We start from the raw sequence: 18,886 nt of genomic DNA, 5'->3' as shown, positions 1-18,886 counted from the left end.
ACGCCCCACCTTTGTGCTCTACTTGAAAGACTGCTTCAAGTTCCCTCTACAAACTGAACACAAAAATAGCCACATTCACACTTTAATATGTGGAAGAATAAAATACTGAACTGAGTAAAAACCTGCCAATGTTCTCCAGACCAGCCCTTTTTCCTGTGTACTCCCTCTCCTCTTTGCGCACCTCCATCTACATTCTGCTTAAAGAAGTGACCAGCCTCTCATGACTGAGAAGTTGCTTTTGTATCTGTGGAGTGCCACAGACACTTCTCCCCCCACATACACAGCAGTGGCTAAGGAGGAAAAACACAGAATAAATTTCCTATTTATCTTTTTACATCTTTTGTCCTCCCTGAAGAAGCCCTGGGGCTGAGGCAGGGGAGATCTGGGTTTTTTTCAGTAGGAATTATCTTCTTCCCTGTGTGTTTCCCCCAAGGCTGAGACATCAGAAGTTTATAGCTAAGTAAAGGCATGTTTCAAGCCTATTTATAAACACATGCAAAGAACTAAGTTTAAAGACCTATGACCAAATGTCTGCCTTGTTTTTTAACCTTGTGCTGAAGTATCTGGAGTTGCCAAGGTAGTAAACAAGAGCCGGCTTTGGCTTTGTATAATTTATTTTTTAAAGGATTTCCTGTCAAGTTCTGTCTTTAAAAAACAACCAGCAACTAACCTTGCCCCACAACCTTCCAATACAGAACAAAACAACTACAAATCTCTCCAAACTCAGGAACTTCATCACTTTAGGAAAGATCAGTTTCTAAGTAGTAGAAACAGAAAGGAAGAAAAGAGCAGCTCAGGTCTCAGCTCTGCAATAATTGGCAACAATATCAGAAACTTTTAAAGAACAAAAAGCCTCAGTTCAGCTACAATAATCTGCTCCCTCAGTTCATTTCCCTGTGAAAGCTGAATGTATTTTTCTCTTTGTAATGCTGTAGACAAGGGAGACAAATTTCAAACCAAGATGACTGAGAGCGAGATAGAAAGATGGGGGGGACTGTGGCACTAATCTGGTGACCCAGTACTATCAGAGATTTGTTTTCCTAGTGAAATGAATTGTAATGAATAAAGGTTCACAATTTTCAATCGGTAGGTGCTCCGTGCTTTGTTAAACTCCCAGCTAACCCCACTGGATTCTTTCTCTTCCTGTATAGTTTGTTATTCCATGCAAAGTTTTAATTGGCAAAGGTCAGGTATGTTTTTAAAAGGGGAAAAAAAAAAAGATACAGACACGACTAGGTTCAAGTGAGGCCATGACTGTGACATAAAGGACTGGATTTTACACTGATAAGCATCAGGAAATTCTCTCTTGAAACTTTTATTTCCCTTCTGGCCCTGTTCCTTGACACATTATAACTGCAGAGTCTGAAAGGCATCCCGTCTGGTTCTGGGTGCAGAGGGAAGTCCGAAAGGGCCTCACGTGGGAGATGGATTTTACCAAAGGTAGGAAGATGGGCCTGGAGCAGTAGTGGCATGGCATACCCTGCTCTACAGTTGCACTACTCTCGCATAGGAGTCAAAGCGCGGGTAAGACGGCAGAATGGTGTTTGCCCCTCCAGCCGGCCACTTCCTTTCCTGGCCGCCCGCAGGTCCCCTGCCCTTGGCTTCCGTCAGTGGTCAGGGGGGGCATCGCTCGCCCCGAGTTTTGACCGCGGTCAGGAAAAGCGGTCAGCTTTCTACCAGGGTTCCGACTCCGCAGGCTGCCTGCAATCGGGCCCACCCGCGTGTCGCCCCGTGGGGCGGGTGCCGTACCCACACCCGAGGCGCGCTGCCGCCTGTCATGGGGAAGGGGCTTCTCTTCCCGCCCCGCCCCGCCGCGCCGCGCCGCGGGGAGGGGAGGGCGGAGCGCCGTGCTGAGGCGGGTTCCCGCGCGTCTGCGCAGGGCAGCCGCCGGTGCCAGCGCGAAGCCGGAAGCGGGGCGGGTGCCGGTGGCCGCCGCCATGAGCTTCCTCATCGACTCCAGCATCATGGTCACCTCCCAGGTACCCTCCCCCCCACCCCAAATCCCTCCGCTGCTGCAGGGAGCGGAGCGGCGTCCCTCGGCCCTGGCAGGGTGAAGGGGGTGGAGGAGGGCGGCCGGGTGACGTGGGTCTCACCGTGGCCCGTCCCGCCCGCCGCCGCTCCGGCAGCGGCCGCTTGGAGCGCGTGGGGGCGGTGCCTCTGTGCGCGCATGCGCACGGCCGTTCTCACCGGGGCGGGCGGGAGCCAGCGGTGCGCGGCAGTTACAGCCCCGGCATGGGGACCTGCTACCCCCTTGCTCCGTTTGCCCTGCTCCTTGCGCCCTCTTTATCTGGCCTCCCGGCCGGAGGGAACGCCTGGATGCGTTCACCGTCCGCTGCTCGGCAGCAAATGTGTGCAGAACGCCGGTCGCTGCACGTGGAGGGGTGTGAGGCTGATGGTTTGTCACACGCTGTGGCTGCCGCTCTTTTCCGTCGCCTCGATTCCTAGGGCGGGAAGACATAGGCTGTGCGCGTCTTTGGGCTGCTTCTCTTCCTGTCACGGTGACCATTGCCTCGAGCAATTGACAAGTCAGAGTGTGGTGGGTAAAAAGGCAGAGTGGAGCTTTTCTTGTAATACCTCATCGCTTCTATAAGTTTAAATTTTCATCGTTGGAAGAGACAGGGAGGGATTCTCTTGTTCTTATCTATTTAGTGATTATATTGTTTCTGATATTCTTCAAGAAGGTTAATTGTAGGCAGTTGGACCAGATCGTCATTGTAGATCCCTTCCAACTGAAGTAGTCTATTCAGTTCTGTTTGGATCCTCTGCCTTTGTTTTGCCCCTGACAACTTTGCATCTTTACAGCTTTTGAAGGTTCTTTATGATCTGCTTTAAAGAATTTAAAGAAGACTCTATTTTATCTAAAGACATCCTTCTCCATTGATCCATCTGTGATTCAGCACTTCCTTCAGCTTTTCCCACTGCCATCAAAGTCATCTTTCAATTAGTCCTTGTTTTACAGCATCTGAATTCACCTAGGAGCCGTTTAAACCTTTTCATGTCAACCTTTCTTTATCATCACAGAGTGAGCTGTGGTCTTAACATACTTAAAACTGCCCTATTGTTTTGTGGGAGGAAACACTGCCTCTATCTTCATTAGCCTCCTTCACCAGTAATTTATCTTGTCATTCTGTTCTCTATGACCTTCTTCTCCTGCTTGCTATCCTGCTCCTGCCTCAGTAAGCATCTAAATACTTTTTCTTCCTGTCTGGCAACTGAAGTGGTCCAACTTTTTGCTTCTGCCAAAAGGGGAAGATTGTGCTCGCTCTTCACTTATACTTTGCCACATAGATATACTCTCTTATTTGTGCCCTCCAGTATTTGGTTAAATGAGTTGAACTGATCACAGAGGGATCTTCTGAGCTGGTGTGAAGTTTTTGTTCTGTGATGAGGAGGGTTGAGCTGAGGAAAGGAAACCTTTCCCCTCTCAGCAGCAACTGATTGTTTTTTAAAGACTGTAATGCACAATGTAGTTTTCTTGACAGTTTTCAGGACAGGTTTTGGCTCTTTCTTAGAAGTACAATACTCTCTTCCTTGATATTGCTTTGATTTTTGCTGCTAACATGCTTTTTCACTGTCAGCGGCTTGAGTGTAGCTTTGATCCTCCTCACAATTCACCCAGAACAAAAACTTTCCCATTATTTGCTTTGCATTCTAAGATGTAACAGATCTCATATCTTTTCTTTCATTTCTGATGGCAGCTTTGCATCTTCTTGTCACCTTTAAAAGTACCGAGTTGGATATTTAAAATGCTGCATGTAACTGTCATGTGCTCAAGAATTTTCTGACCTGACATATCACATTCATTTGTGATGTCTTCTAGTGTGAAATGTTAAGACAATGTCTTTCAATGCTTTTTTACCGTCCCTAATGCAAGGGACATCTGATCTTCGTGTATAACTTCCTCTGTTGTTGTACTTCTTGTTGTACTCCTACTTTGTTTGCTTATTTCTTTTTGAAAAGTTTGTCTCTACTTTTTTCCTCCTTTTCACTGTTAAATGTGGCATTACTTTATGTAAATATCATTTGCCTATCATCCTTCTACAGGTCATTTTTGATCTGTAGATAGGAGACTTATGAAATATCTTAGCTTTTCCTTTTTCTGCTGTCACTTAAAATCTGAAGTCCTCCTGAAACACATTTTGCCAGCTGTTGCCATTCACTAGAGCTCATTCCTATTTCAGTTCTTTCAAGGCAAGTATGTTTGATCTTCTTGGTCCAGCATTGCAGATATTCCTTGTCTGTAAAACATGTTAGTCTGTTAGCTTTGCCACTACAGGGATCCAATTACGCCTGATGGATAGTAGAGTCATCTACACTGATTCCTGCATTTTTGTCTTTGAAAGTTTTCCTTCTCCACAGCAGCCTGAGTGCTCTGGCCTTCTCCATGTGCTGTGTGAATAAACATGGTACTGAGGCAAGATGTAATGTTTTGTGGGTCTTGAGTACTTTAGCTCATCTCTTTTCATCAAATCACGTAATGGTAGAGGTTGGAAGGGACCTCTAGAGATCATCTAGTCCAGCCTCCTAGCTAAAGCATGTCAGGTCACACAGGCATATGTCCAGGTGGGTTTTGGAAACCTCCAAGGAAGGAGACTCCATACCCTCCCTGGGCAACCTGTGCCAGAGTTGCCTCTCACAGGAAAGAAATTTGTTCTCATATTCAACTTTCTGTGTGCCACCTTGTGTCTGCTAACCTCTTGTCCTGTTACTGGTACTACAGAAAACAGAATCTCCCCATCCTCTTGACACCCACCCTTTAGGTATTTATAAAGAGTGATAAGATCCCCCCTCAGTCTTCTCCAGGTTCGACAGCCCCAAGTCTCACAGTCTTTCCTTGCAAGACAGATGTTCCGGTGCCCTCATCATCTTTGTACTCTTCCACTAGTCTCTCTCTAGAAGTTCTTGAACTAGGGAGCCCAGAACTGGACATAGTGCTCTGCCCACCAGGGCAGAGTAGAGGGGAAGAAGAACCTCCCTTGACCTATTGCCCACACTTTTCTTAATGCATCCCAGGATGTCATTGGCTTTCTTGGCCACGAGGGCACATTGCTGGCTCATGTATAATTTATTATCAATCAGGACTCCCAGGTCTCTCTCTGCAGAGCTGCTCTCCAGCAGGACAATCCCCAGTTTGTATTGGTGCATGGGATTGTTCCTTCCCACGTGCAGGACTCTGCACTTGCCTCATGAGGCTCCTCTCTGCTGATCCAGCGGTCGAGATCCCGCTGAATGGCAGCACAGCCTTCTGTGGAATCAGCCAGTCCTCCCAGTTTGGTGTCATCAGGGAACTTGTTGAGGGTACACTCTATCCCCTTATCCAGGTTGTTGATGTTGAACAAGACTGGCCCCAGAACCATCCCCTGTGGAACTCCACTGGCCACAGGCCTCCAACTTGACGTGCAGCAACCATCAGCCAGCTTCCTCAGGTCTTGTGGGTGCATCCCATTAGAATCCCATGGGTTTGTGGGTGTCCAGCTTGCCTAGTAGATCTCCAGCCCAGTTCTCCTCAACCAAAGGAAGATTCTTCTTCCTTCATATCTCCTCTTGATTCTCCAGGGTCTGGGTTTCTTGAGGCCTGGCTTTAGGAGTAAAGATAGAGGCAAAGAAGGCATTCAGTAGCTCTGCCTCCTCTGTATACTCTGTCACCAGGGCACTCATCTTCTTTTCCTTCCATTTGTTTCATCTACAGTCAGTGGTGTAGTACCCTTGTATTTTGCAAGTTACTGGATACAGACGTTAAGTGCTTCATCTCTTCTGCAGGTGCTGTTCTTTGGATTTGGATGGTTATTCTTCATGCGTAAACTCTTCAAGGATTATGAGGTGAGAAGGGACTCTTCATTATGAGCCTGTGTCTAAAAAATATGCCCAATTATAGAAAGATTTTTAAAAGTGCATTTGGCCTTTTTCCTCTCTTTAAGACCTCTTAGCTTATTTTTAGTTGTTTCTACAGTTATTCTCTTTTTACTTTTCTCTTGTGCTTCTATTTGAAAGACTCCTAGATATCTGAGGAAATGGGTTCTTTTGAGATGAGTTTCCATGTTGGCTGCTGCTAAATAAAAAAAGCAAAACCAAACATGGAGGAGGTGCAGAGGTAATAGGAAACTCTTTTGTCTTTTACTTGAGTAAGACTACTGTATGTGATTTTATTTTCTTTTATGACAAAATGAAATTCAGTGGTTAACTTCAAACTCAGCAAGGCAAGTTCACTGTTGCTGAATTGTTTGTGAGAGTTGGATGAGATAAAACTGCCACATTCTCTTGTCCCTAAAGGGGTATGAGAGAATAGAGTCGAGGTCACAGATGACTTTTAAATGTGAACCAATTTCAGACCCCCAGCAGTTTTTCTGATGTGGCTCTAAGTTTTAAATCTAAGATCAAAGAGCTCTCTTAGCAAGGGTCATCTCTCGTTAGCCAAGCTGACACAGAGCATTGCATGCTTGACATCCCTTCTGTGTAGGGCATGTCTGTTAAATGTGCCGATAGCTGCCATCAGTGTAATACTGAGCAACTCAGGAGTCTGCCCTCTGGTTTTCAACAGGCTGTTGGTTTCTTCCTATTTAGATAAATGACAAGGTGCCTTGAAGCAAGACACTTGGTTATGTGACATTGTACCTTGTGATTTGGTTTTGTTACCTGAAGGGTATCCGGATGACATTCTAAGAGTGAAAATGCCTGATGCCTGTGTCTTGTTCTCTCTATTGCAGGTACGACAGTATGTGGTCCAGGTGATCTTCTCTGTGACTTTTGCCTTCTCTTGTACCATGTTTGAACTCATCATCTTTGAGATTTTGGGAGTGCTGAACAGCAGGTGAGTCTGGGAGCTGACTAAGAGACTAGCCTGCCTTGTTTCCTGCAGCGACTTCTGCAGTCGCTGCAGTTCTGTCCAACTTCTAAATTAAATGTGCTAGTCTTGTCAACAAGACAGTTAGTCTTGTCAACAACTCAATGAAGATGTTTGAGCGGCAGCATTTGTTTATTTGATAGAACTTGAGCCTAGAAGCTGTAAGCTTCTGTTTTTCCATGCAACTGCTCTTAGGGTGGCCTGGGTCCTTAGGGAGAGGCTTTAGTCTTTGACTTTCTCCATTTGTGAAGTTAAAAGAAACAATTTCTTTTATGAGACTATTGTAAAACATCAGATCATACTGAAGAGCACTCTTCAGATGTTAAGGACTATAGAAACTATAGGCACAAGTTTTTGTATGGTGGTCAGAGCAGAGAAAAAGATGTGAATTGTGAGGTGAAAACTGCTTCTGTAATAGTACGATATTTGTGCATCCTGCCTTGGCATAGGGTGGAGACTTCTGCATAAAAAGAATGTTACAAACTGCCTACTTCAGAGGTCAGTAGGAAAGAGAATATATAACAGTAACAGGTAGAGGCTAGCTGGGTTTCCTATTTATTCTTTCTCATCATACTAGTATAAGAGAGCAGTCAAAGGAGATGAAAGGCAAGAAGTTCAAAACTGATAAAAGGTAATGTTAGTTCTGACTGTATGTTCTTAATCTGTAGAGCTCACAGCCAGGGAAATCACCGAGGAGAATGCTTTTATAAGCTTCAGTAAAGGGCTGGACATCAATATAGATGAAAACGTTTGAATCAGCCAGGAAAAAGTGACAAGGATCCTCACAGTTTCTCATTCTCTGAGGCATAAGAAGGAGATGAGTTACTATTGGGAACGAGACATGTATATTTGTATTTAAGATAAATGAAAAGTCAGTTCAGCCAAGGTGAATCTCATGTGTATTTGACTAATCTCTTTTAGTCAGAGGAGTATTGATCATTTTGATATATATGTATATTTTCAAATTCTTGCTTTGCAATGTCATGCAGACAAGACAATTCACTTTTAAGTGAAACATGTCCAGTTCCAAACACGAAATATTTTGAATATTTTAAATTTGAATTAGCCCTTTTTTGACTCAGGCAGTCATTACAAAATTAATAATGCTTATACTTAGTTTTGATTTACTGTTCAGCTAGGTGAACAGTAAATCAAATGAGTCATGCTGCAACCAACGTTAGTCCCTGTAGAAAATAGAGTATTTAATAAAATAGCCCATTGTGATTTTTGCTAGTTGTTAATTTTTAAATACACTTTCTTGAGCTTTATATTATAACCCCCAAAACCAGAACAAACAACACCTCTCTGTGTAACCCAAACAACAAACAAAATCCAGAATATTCCATATGCTGGGCCAATGTTATCCAATGCTTGATGTAGTTGAAAGGATTGCACTGTCATTCAATTAGCTCTGAGAAATTTGCTGTATTATGATAGCATGCTAATCAGTGTTTTGCCTTTATTTTAGCTCTCGGTATTTTCACTGGAAGCTGAACCTGTGTGTAATTTTGCTTATCCTAGTCTTCATGGTACCCTTCTACATTGGCTACTTTGTTGTGAGCAATATCAGATTATGTGAGTACTTGGTTTATGACAGTGGATCTGCTAGCTTGAGACTGTACATACAAATGAGAAATAACTTTTCTGAGAGAGAGATGTATTAGTCATTATCCCCATAGTTCTGTCCTTCTTCTGGCTTTCTTTTGGCTAGATAACTTCTCTTTGGAACTTAATGCTTTAGCATGAACTGTTTATTGAGTGGTTAGGAGACACTTTACCTGACCTCAACAAATGTAGTTTTTCTGTATGGATTCTGGCGAAGTTGAGCATTTTAGAGTAATGTTACTGAAATCTGTTCCTCTACAATTTTAAGCTTGCAGCCAAACCCCAAAACCCTTGGCAAGTCTTTGTTCTTCTGCTAGGAGGTGAAATAAATGAGGCAGAGAACCTCAGTAAATCACTTGTGAGGTAGAAAAGCTCACAAATAAATTACCTTAGCTTTTTTTTTGCTTACTGCTGTTCAGTAGATGATGCCTTCTCCATGCACTAATGGACATTTACCCTGGAGCTATCAGTACTCATCACTCTTCTGTATTAAGCTTAGGCATGTAGGTTAGGAGTATTAAATGTGTAGTTTTGGTATGAAGATGAAGTTTTCAAGTTTCATATTCAGAGCCACACAAGAAAGATGCAGCTAAGTGTTCACAATGCAGCCCACTTCATGGGTCTGAGGGAAAAAGTTGAAGCAGTATGTTGCTACATTAGCTCTTGCAAAAACTGGTTTCTCAAGTGGCTGATTCTGTAGGAAGTGAAGGGGTGCCTACTTCTAGCTGTAGCTCTGTCAGTTGGCACCTTTTTTGGCCACCCGTGCACAAAGCAGCCTTTGGAACAATGCAGCAATTTTGCAAGCTAGAAAGAGCCCTAAAGGAAGAATGTCTTTAAAATACTGTTGTGGTTTGGTGTTTTTTTTTCCCCCTCAGTGCACAGACAGAAACTGCTTTTTGCATGTGTTCTGTGGTTGACGTTCATGTATTTCTTCTGGAAGCTGGGTGATCCATTTCCTATCCTCAGCCCGAAACACGGTAAGTTTTACATTCTTGCTGATTCCTTCCCTTGTGAAAATAGGCTTTATTATCTCACTTTTGTCTTGGAGCTATTACCTCTACAGTTGGGACTATAGAAAGTAGTTCTTGCAACTGCCAGTCTGCTTTGTTTTGAAATCTGTAATCTAAAGGTTCTCAGAGTGACAGAAATGAGTGGATGCATCTGAATTATTTGCATTAGTTTTCTTCCAGTACTTCAGGAAAGCTTTAGGGAAGTGAATGAGTCTTAAATGAACCTAGACTATGTAAGAACATAGTATACTTTTTGAGGACACAAAAACTTTGTCTTCACAAAACATTGTTCACAGTTTTTACTTGTTTCTTTTCTTGTGGAGACTAAAGCTAGTTTATTTAAGAAGAGAATCAACAACCAGTCCTTCATCTGAGTTTTTTCAGTCAGATTGTTCTCATGACTGAAGTCATATCACTTTAGCATGAGTGGCTATCAGGTTGACAAAACATGCCAGAGTGCCTAAACACCAGAGCTATACAGAGTGTAGACAGCAACACATCTGCCAGTCAATGCTGGCATCGGTCCAGGCTTCGTATGCTGCCCAAGCCCAGAGCTGGTACAGTTGCCTGTTACTAGAATGCGAGTTGGTAGGTCGTGCTAGATGCCAGCGCTATTTATGTGCACAATCAGCTTGGGCATTTTTGTTTGCCTTCATGGAACCAAGAGTATTTATACTGGGAAGATGCTGCATGCATTTGGGCTAGTTTGGGTCCAACAGAGCTAGTTAGCATGTGCCTAACTGTACTGAATCCTGCAAGCACCTAAGTGTGCCAAAGGACTATAAGACCCTAGAAGCATGCTGGGTTTCATATGTAACTTCCTGTATTGCTGTTATCCTCTGCACTGGAAAATTGTTTATATATTGTTCTCAACAGGTGAAATCAGTTGATTTCACTCAAATTGGTGAATCTGTCTGCCTGTCGAGCTAATGGCCAGATTACTCTTTGTGTTCTCTAGGAGGCTATTTTACTCTGTACTAATCTGTAAGAGAAAAACTGAGGGATAGCAACTGCTCTAGGTTCTTCTCACCCTTTTGTCTATCTGTGTTTTGTAATTGTGTCATTTGCCACTGAAATGTAACAGCTAGTATGTCGTGCAGATCCCTCTGCCCAGTGGTTCATTGCCAAGAAAAGCGTGTATCCACTTTGAGTTCCAGAAGGCACTTGAGTTGGCAGAGTACAGTAACCCAATGGGAACTTAGCCATGGGGTTTAGGTAATCCTCTTCAGATCACTGAAAAGGTTCTGCCAAGCTGCGTAACAACGGCAGATTTCCAGAACTGGTAGCGGGATATTTTCTATTTTTAACTTCTGTTTTACAGCATGGTACCTCTTGTCCTACTAGCTGTAGACATAAGGTTAGAGCAGAGGATTTTAGTTTGTTTTTTGTCTTTTTTTCACTGCTGGAGTGCTGCTATCCTGCATGTATAGGTAAGGCTTTATCATGTGGCAGTGGCCCAGTTCAGACAGGTGGGATTCTATTGTGGAAGGAAATGTGACAGGAAGCCCCACTCTGCTCACCTGCACGTACAGCAGTGTGCTGTAGCTTGGGAATTGTGCTGACTGGCGAGGCCTTCACTGGCATCCTGTGTTGGGGGGATGTCTTGCCTGGGGATGATGATGGCAGTGTGCTGCAGTTGAGAAAAGCACCGTCACTCAAGGGCTCTGAGTCAGGAGCCCTGGTTGGTCTGCAACTTGTTTAATAGACTTGAGTTTGAGAGCTTGGAGTAGAAGGAAGGTTATGCTTTAGTCAATTACATACTGGTATTCTAATGAAACTCTTTGTCTGAGTTGATAAAACATTCATTTTAATCTGACCTGATCACAAGAATAGGGTTGCTGTGAGAATTACGGAGAAGCATTGCTTTAACCAGTGGAATGTCATTTTGAAGGCACCTCTGTTTTAACTGCTGCTGTCTGACAGTATGTGGGGCAAAAGGCCAGCGTATTGTAGCACATTCTGTAGCTCGTGTAAATCTCTCTGCAGCTGCACATGACTGGGTGTCTCAGTCTCCCTTTGTGAAGTCTTTTTGCCTTGTTTTCATCATTTTATTCCCCTTCTCTGAAGCATGAAATGCGGCTTGGCGCTTGGCCATCTCGGCTTTGCAATCATGTAAGCTCCAAATGTGCTGTGTGTGGCAGCTGCTCTATAACTAGCTCCCTAAAAAGTGAGTGATGTTTAGTAGTACATTGGCACCGTATCCTGAGAAGACAGGTTGAATCTGTGTTTAATGACTGAGAAGAATAAATGTGACTTCAGTGCTTGGTTTTGGTTACAACACAGATTTGATATTCATACTGTGTTTTAGCGTATACTTAGTGCTCAGGTGGATTGTCTTGTTGGTGGTCATCTCAAAAACACATATGTGTGCACAAGGTAACTACTGGACAGCCAGGAGCAGCGTAAGCTTGCCATGCTGTCATAACTCCACTATCCTACAAGCACAAATCACATCCGATCTGGAGGTCTCACTTCTAATGACAATTGACAGAATAAGGCTTCCTCTCTATGGTTTAGATATTTTTGGGCCAGTTTTCCAGGACTAACTGGTTTGATAACTCTAGTCCTGATTATGGTAGAAGTGCAAGATGCGTTCTTTATAGTGTCTGGAGGATGGTCTGTATTCACACCTCAGCAAAGTACAATCACTAATGTTTTATTAATTTAGAACCAAAATAATGACTTAAGACCTGTCTTGAGCATCATCATAGCTAGAGTTTTTCATCCCTGTTTCTAAGCACGGTAACATGCCTTCTGAAAGAGACCGTCTACCTCCTTTTCATAGTCTCTGTCCATGCTTCGTGTTACACAGAATCACAGAATAATAGAACGGTAGGGATTGGATGGGACCTTTAGAGATCGTCTAGTCCAACCCTCTTGCTAAAAAACATCCACCCAAATCAAGTCACACAGGAGCACATCCAGGCGGGTTTTGAAGACCTCCAGAGAAGGAGACTCCACACTGTCCCTGAGCAACCTGTGCCAGGGCTCCCTCACCCTCATAGGAAAGAAGGTTTTCCTTCTGTTTAAGGGCAACTTTTTTTTTTTCCAGTTTCTGTTCATTACTGTTTGTTCTGTCACTGGATACAATAGAAAAAAAGTGATGCCCTAACCTCCTGACATCCACCATTTAGATATTTTGTAAATACTAATGAGATTCTTCCCCCACCCCATAGTCTCCTTTAGACTAAAGAGCCCCAGTTACCTTGGGTCTTTGCAGTGGGAAGGCAGTCGGATTCATTAAGCAGCTCGATACGTGTGTTATGTTGTGAGGGCACCAAATGTGGAGCAGAGTGAAGAGAGCAAGGTTACTAATACCGTGTTTTCCCTCTCAGGAATCCTGTCTATAGAACAGCTCATCAGCCGTGTGGGTGTGATTGGGGTGACACTCATGGCTTTGCTGTCTGGATTTGGGGCTGTCAACTGTCCATACACTTACATGTCCTACTTTCTCAGGTAACTGCAACCTTGTGAAATATTTTGTCCGCCTTTTTGAGATTATTCTTCTTGTGGCATTGATTCAAGTTACTTTTTTTCTGAATCCAGCTATTGCCATATCTATGTGCTAGAACCCTTTCCACTGCTATCACTGAAGCATATTCTTCTTAAGTTGGCTTCTCCTTTGTTTCATGGCCACATGCATATTTCCCCTGAAATGGGATGGCTTAATTGTGCCCCTTCATTTTTCAGGAATGTGACAGACGCAGATATTCTGGCTTTAGAGCGACGACTCCTTCAGACTATGGACATGATTGTTAGCAAGAAAAAAAGGTGAGAAGACAGAAGTAGTGTGAAATTGCTCATTTCAAGGATTTTCAGTTAGTATGGTATAAGATGGTTCTTAAAATTACCACTATTATTAGTCCTGTCAGGGTTATGCGTTCCCATGAAACAAGTGACTGAATTGGATTGAGCTGTGTGGTGTTTCATTCTGGCCTGATAGGCAGCTTTGTTTTGCTCTCAGTCACATGCACTAAATAGAACCCTTTCTTACTGCAGTGGCAGAGATTAGGCTGCCAAGACAAACTAACACTCTGATAGCAGCTTGACTAGTGTGTAGGATGGGCACCTTTCTCTCCTGATGAACAGGTGACCTGGAAGCCACCACAGCTGGCTCTGTTCTTACTGGTAGTTTCAGTACACAAATTGGTTCATACATATTGAGCTCATTCCCTGCTCTGTGCATTGGGTTTTTCCTGGTCAAAGCTGAAGCAGACTGGTGAGCTAATGGGACACAGCTATATTCTTGCAGATGGCAAGGTTTACATTAGTTGTGCAAAATTGCAAAACCTTGCTAATGTGAATGTGGTGTACAGCACAAGCCATCAGAACTCTGGTCTTTTTGGTTTAGCTTATTTCCTGCACCCTAAGTGAGAAAGATACCTTTTGAAACAATGTAATTTCATTTACACTGAAAAGATTTTTGTCTGCTGTTACAAATTACATATTGGACTCCTTTCTAATTGTTCAGTATAGTCACTTCAAAGGTCTGATTGTCTCACAGAGGTCCCTCAAACTTCACTTTTGGCACACTAACGTTTTAGTGGAACCTTGTAATGTATGACAAGGGAGCTTTTATGCAGTCTAACCTTGCTGAATTAATTGTCAGCTTGTGTATCTGCTGATCAGTATTAGCATATGAAAATGTAGTTAAAGCGTAACTTTTTTCTTCCCCTTTGGAAACATTAAGTGGTGAACAAATGTTAACTCGATATTTGTGGTCTTGTGTGAGATGGTAAGCAGTGAGTTTAATTACTCAGGCTTAATTGATTTGATTGACTAGGAACATACTAAAATACTGGCTTTGGAGTTAAAAGATACTGTGTAGTGCTGCGCCTGACTCTGCTCTTTTGTTTTATACATAGCTTTTGGACCTCTGGTCCTGGGAAAGTGATGTTGGGGTAAAAGTAAGAATATCTGGGACTTGTAACTGACTAGCACTTTCTTGGCTTCCTATGGCCAGGAAATGTGAAAATAACAACTTTACAACCATTATGAAGACCACTTGAAGTATGTTAATTGCTTGGGAGTTTTACAGAAGTTCATGTATTTATATTTAAACTAAAAAAAAAAACCCAACCCCCAAAAAACAACCAAAAAACCCTGCAAAGCTATATAGTCTCAGAAATGTGCAAGAAACAGCAGAAGCTCAGTTTCTGTAGATTTTATTCTCTTTTTGCTTTGATAGGGAGCAGTGGCCTGCATAACTGGACTATTTCCTTATATAAAGCAGAGCTTGAAAAGTTAGATTTGTATCAGTCCAAATGCAATCCAAATAATTTGGCAGAACAAGCAGGAATAGCAGTATTTTACAGCATAAGTTACATGCTATAGTTTTGTAAATTGTCAGTTCCTTACTGGACAGCTTTTCAGTATTAAGATGACTCAGAACTTACCAATGCACACAAAGGTTTTAAGGCAATGAAACACAAAGCTTTTTTGTTTTCTTTGCTGATCTTGACATTTCTTCTCATACCAACCCTTCTTCATGCTGACTTCCTTGTTAGGAGGTAGTAGAAAGTTGTTTTCCCTGATGCTCTTTGCACAGAAATTGTTCTCTCCTTCCTGAATGTAGTCAGGTATGACTTTATGGAAACTCACCTCGAAGACTGGCAGGTTCTTTGTACTCATCCTTGCAGGTATGACATAACTTAGCCTCAGGTCTGAAATATCTAGATTCTGTGACACTATTGCTTCATTTTGTTTCATATTAGAGTCAAATCAGCTTATCTGATGTAGAAATATCACATATCTACCTGGGCAAAGCATGTGGCTTCTGTGGATCCTTTCTGTGAGATTTGCATAACTCCTGACTACTGTGTGGGTACAGAGATTGCTGTCACCTCTTAAAAGAAAATATTTGGCTTTGTATACTTATGTGTTTAGCCTTGACATAGTTGCATTTTTTCTGCAATGCTGTGGATCATTTGGGATGGAACATGTGGATTTAGTACCGTGAAGAAAGCAGGGATTAAAACTTCAGTTCTTAGATTTGGCAGCTGTCAGGATGAATTGAAGCATTCTGAGATCTCTGTTATTTGTAGTCTGTGGCCATATGTGCTTTTATGTGTGTTTTGTGGGATGCCCGAAGGGTGTTTCTTTTGTTGGATGATAGAAGGAGGAGTATTTTGTTTGGGTTGTTTTTTTTTTATTTTCTATTACACTGCTTATCAATAACCTTGAAGAGGGCTCAGTGCCAAATGTAGCAATACTGGCTACAACTACAAGAAAGGGACCTAAACACAGTTGAATCATGGATCGCCTTGACAATCCTATGAATAGTTTTCAGCTTAGGAGTGGATAACTGGCTCACAAATTTCAATGGGGAGAAATGTGAGGGAATGAGGCCAGAAGCCAACATTGCTTATGGGGATTATGCTGCGGTGCACATGGGAGTGTGAAGGACCATATGCAGCTGCTACTGTAGTGTTAAAATTAGCTTTAGGAGTCATGTTCAAATCTCCTGAAGCATCTAGTGGTTCAGCCCAATAATGTATTTAACTATTTCTGCTTCATAACAGCTTGTCATGCAGCCCAGTAGTGAGTGGCAGCATACCATAGGGTGCTGTGTACCATCAAGTTCTCATAGTTTTCTGGAGAAGGCAGATATGCAAAGAAGAATCATAAAATCCTTTTGGTTGGAAGAGACCTTGAAGATCGTTGAGTTCAACCACTAACCAAATACTGCCAAGCCCATCACTAAACCATGTCCCTCAGCACCTCATCTATGTGTCTGTTAAATATCTGCAGGGATGTTGACTCCACCACCTCCCTGAGCAGCCCATTCCAGTGTTAAACCACCCTCTCAGTGAAGAAGTTCCTCCTAATCTATCTAAACCGTGCTTGTTGCAACTTGAGACCATTTTCTATTGTCCGAGGTGTTCAAGGGGAGAGAGGAGCATGTAAAGTCTTCTGATTCCTGACCTTGAGATACTACAGTCATGTGTTTTAGGGAAAGGAAAGCAACCAATCCTACAAGAGAAAAATCCAGTTGAATTTTTTATTTCTGATTGGGTTTAAATCTCTTGTAAGGATTGAAGCAGGATCCTGAATGGAAGTCTTTGGAAGTGTCTCATTGAATCTCACTTGATTAGATCTGGGCTCTACTCCAGAGCTAATCAGAATAATGTTATGAAGCAAGATTGGTGCTTAGGGAAAAAAAAAAAAAAGAGATGCATCTGTTCGCAGTGAATTTAATTTTAACAGTGTCTTCTGAGGAATTGTTTTTCTGGCTTTTTTGTGTTTTGTTTTGATTTTTTTATACAAAGACTTCATTCCTAAGGACTTATGTTTTCTGTTCTTGCAGGATAGCAGTGGCTCACAGGACAATGTTCCAGAGAGGAGAAGTGCATAACAAACCCACGGGCTTCTGGAGAATGATAAAAAGTGTTACAACATCTGTTCCAGGCAGTGAAAGTATCCTTCGTCTGCATGCTGGCACCTGCCTCAGGAGGTGGCTCCAATTTTGTTCTGTTTTGAAAGGAAGGGTGTTAGTTGGGCCTGTTACAAAGCATTGGTATTTCAACAAAGCATTTGTTCAGCAGTTTGAGGGAAAGGGTTAATATCTCCTGGTTAATATCTCCTGGGCTAGTTACTCTCTAACACTGTACTGTCTGACCTTTTGCCCAGGGGTTGGACACATAGTTTTCCTGTGACACAGCAGGGAGTTGTATGCTGCTACTCTGCCCTCCAAATGTGTTATTGCACCATCGTGGTTGAAGTGTACAGCAGATCTACAGACCAATGTGCACACTTATGGTGTCATATTGCAGACGTCTACCCCATCACCACTGATGTAGGAGGCAACTTTCTATTCTGATATTTCCTCTGCTCATATGACTGACCTACATGTGTATTTTTCTCATAACTTGAGATTAGCTCATGGAGGTGAGCAAATGGAGAACCTGTGACGTACTTGAGCAAAGCAATGGGGTTGTCCGGGGTACTGGAACAATTTTCCTAGTATGTAGATGGCTTTCTGGCCATGTTGCAAAGCAGTGAGAAAAAGAGGAGCAGGAAGCAACTTGTTAACCAAATAAATTGTTCTCATGGTATAGGCTGGCTGCTGGTGCTGCAGCCACGTGACAAAAAGGTGAATAGGAACAGGTGAACATAAATTGTTCCACCCATGTGAAAAGGGTAGAAAGAATCTGTTGGGAATTAATTATAAGGATCTGTATTTCTCTTACTCACAGTTGCCTACCAACAGTTTATGCCGAAGCATCTAAAGTGTGCAGTTTGCTTATATAAGGGTGACAACCCTTCTTCCTCTCCCACTAGCTGTTAAAGTGACAATTCGACTATTTGACAAGATTCTTCATAATAATCACTAATCTCTTGGAGCACCTACTCAGCAGTTTTGATTATGAAGATGATGTGAGAGTGACATATTGTGAGATGCACTTCAGTGATGAGGGACACTGGTCGAAGTGGAACAGCAGTCTTTGAAAACTCTGGTTCTATTCTGCCATCAGTCTCTCGGGCAGAAGAATAAAGAGCTTGTTGCGTGGCTGCCTAAATACTATGTACTGCCTACCTTCTTAAAATGCTGTAGTGTGCAATGTATGTATCCTTGAGATTTCTTTTGATGCAGTATTAACAAGGAGCATGAAGACTGAGTGACAAAACTGATCTGGATCAAGAAAGTGGTCAAACCATTAGATGCGGCCCTTGAGCTGAGGATGGGGAATGTTTTGTTTTTAATTAAAAATTGGTGATGCGTTCTAGCCTTGACTATGCTGGTTTGCCAGATCTGTCCCTTATCCAGCAAGAAGTGGATGCCCTAGAAGAGCTGAGTCGGCAGCTTTTTCTGGAAACTGCTGACTTGCATGCGACAAAGGTACATAGCAAAGTAACTGCCCAGAGGGATGTTGGGAGGCCAGAGTAGTTTGAAGGAGAATATGTATTACAAGAAATTGAAAGCCATTCAATAGGTAAATGTTGAAATGTTGTGATGTTTGTTTCTTTCTTTTGAAGTCTGGATGTCAATTTCCTTCCAGTTTGGATGCATATTAAGGAGAATATGCCCCACGCCCCTAAAGCCATTCAGAAACTTTTGAATTTAAACTTTTGAGTTTAGAAACATTTGAATTAAGACTTGTAGAAGGGTAAAGCTGTGTTTGCTGCTCTTGGTGCTGCATTAAAATTTTGTGTTGTGTGTGATTGTGGAAATGATTTTGTGTATATCCTGTTCCCTTTCCCTCCTTCTGTATTTCCAGGAGAGAATAGAATACTCCAAAACTTTCCAGGGAAAATACTTCAATTTTTTAGGTTATTTTTTCTCCATCTACTGTGTCTGGAAAATCTTCATGGTATGTAATTGTTTTATTGCATTTTATGTGGATATATGCAAATGTCACACTACACAGATTATGCCATACATGCAGCTCATCAAATAATATTCCAATTTCCTTAAAAAACAGCTTCTGGA

General features: G+C 42.5%; 1 protein-coding gene across 2 annotated transcripts in view; it reads left to right on the top strand.

Moving 5' to 3' along the window:
- The first annotated feature begins 1,895 nt into the window (after nt 1-1,895).
- LOC104556361 (Golgi pH regulator) overlaps nt 1,896-18,886 on the top strand; it is a 22,276-nt gene continuing 5,285 nt past the window's right edge. The window contains exons 1-10 of one of the 2 annotated variants that reach the window (XM_062002699.1): nt 1,896-1,979; nt 5,761-5,820; nt 6,705-6,808; nt 8,310-8,416; nt 9,322-9,423; nt 12,792-12,912; nt 13,147-13,227; nt 16,763-16,872; nt 18,207-18,295; nt 18,675-18,767. In XM_062002699.1, coding sequence (XP_061858683.1) covers nt 1,938-1,979; nt 5,761-5,820; nt 6,705-6,808; nt 8,310-8,416; nt 9,322-9,423; nt 12,792-12,912; nt 13,147-13,227; nt 16,763-16,872; nt 18,207-18,295; nt 18,675-18,767 — 909 coding nt within the window. In that variant the 5' untranslated portion in view covers nt 1,896-1,937. The remainder of the gene's footprint in view (nt 1,980-5,760; nt 5,821-6,704; nt 6,809-8,309; nt 8,417-9,321; nt 9,424-12,791; nt 12,913-13,146; nt 13,228-16,762; nt 16,873-18,206; nt 18,296-18,674; nt 18,768-18,886) is intronic. The other variant, XM_062002707.1, reaches the window with a different exon arrangement.

Source organism: Colius striatus, chromosome 1 (genome assembly GCF_028858725.1).
Source record: "Colius striatus isolate bColStr4 chromosome 1, bColStr4.1.hap1, whole genome shotgun sequence".
Classification (NCBI taxonomy): domain Eukaryota; kingdom Metazoa; phylum Chordata; class Aves; order Coliiformes; family Coliidae; genus Colius; species Colius striatus.
Note: the sequence above shows the minus strand (reverse complement) of the source record. Positions and strands in the feature narration are given on the sequence as shown.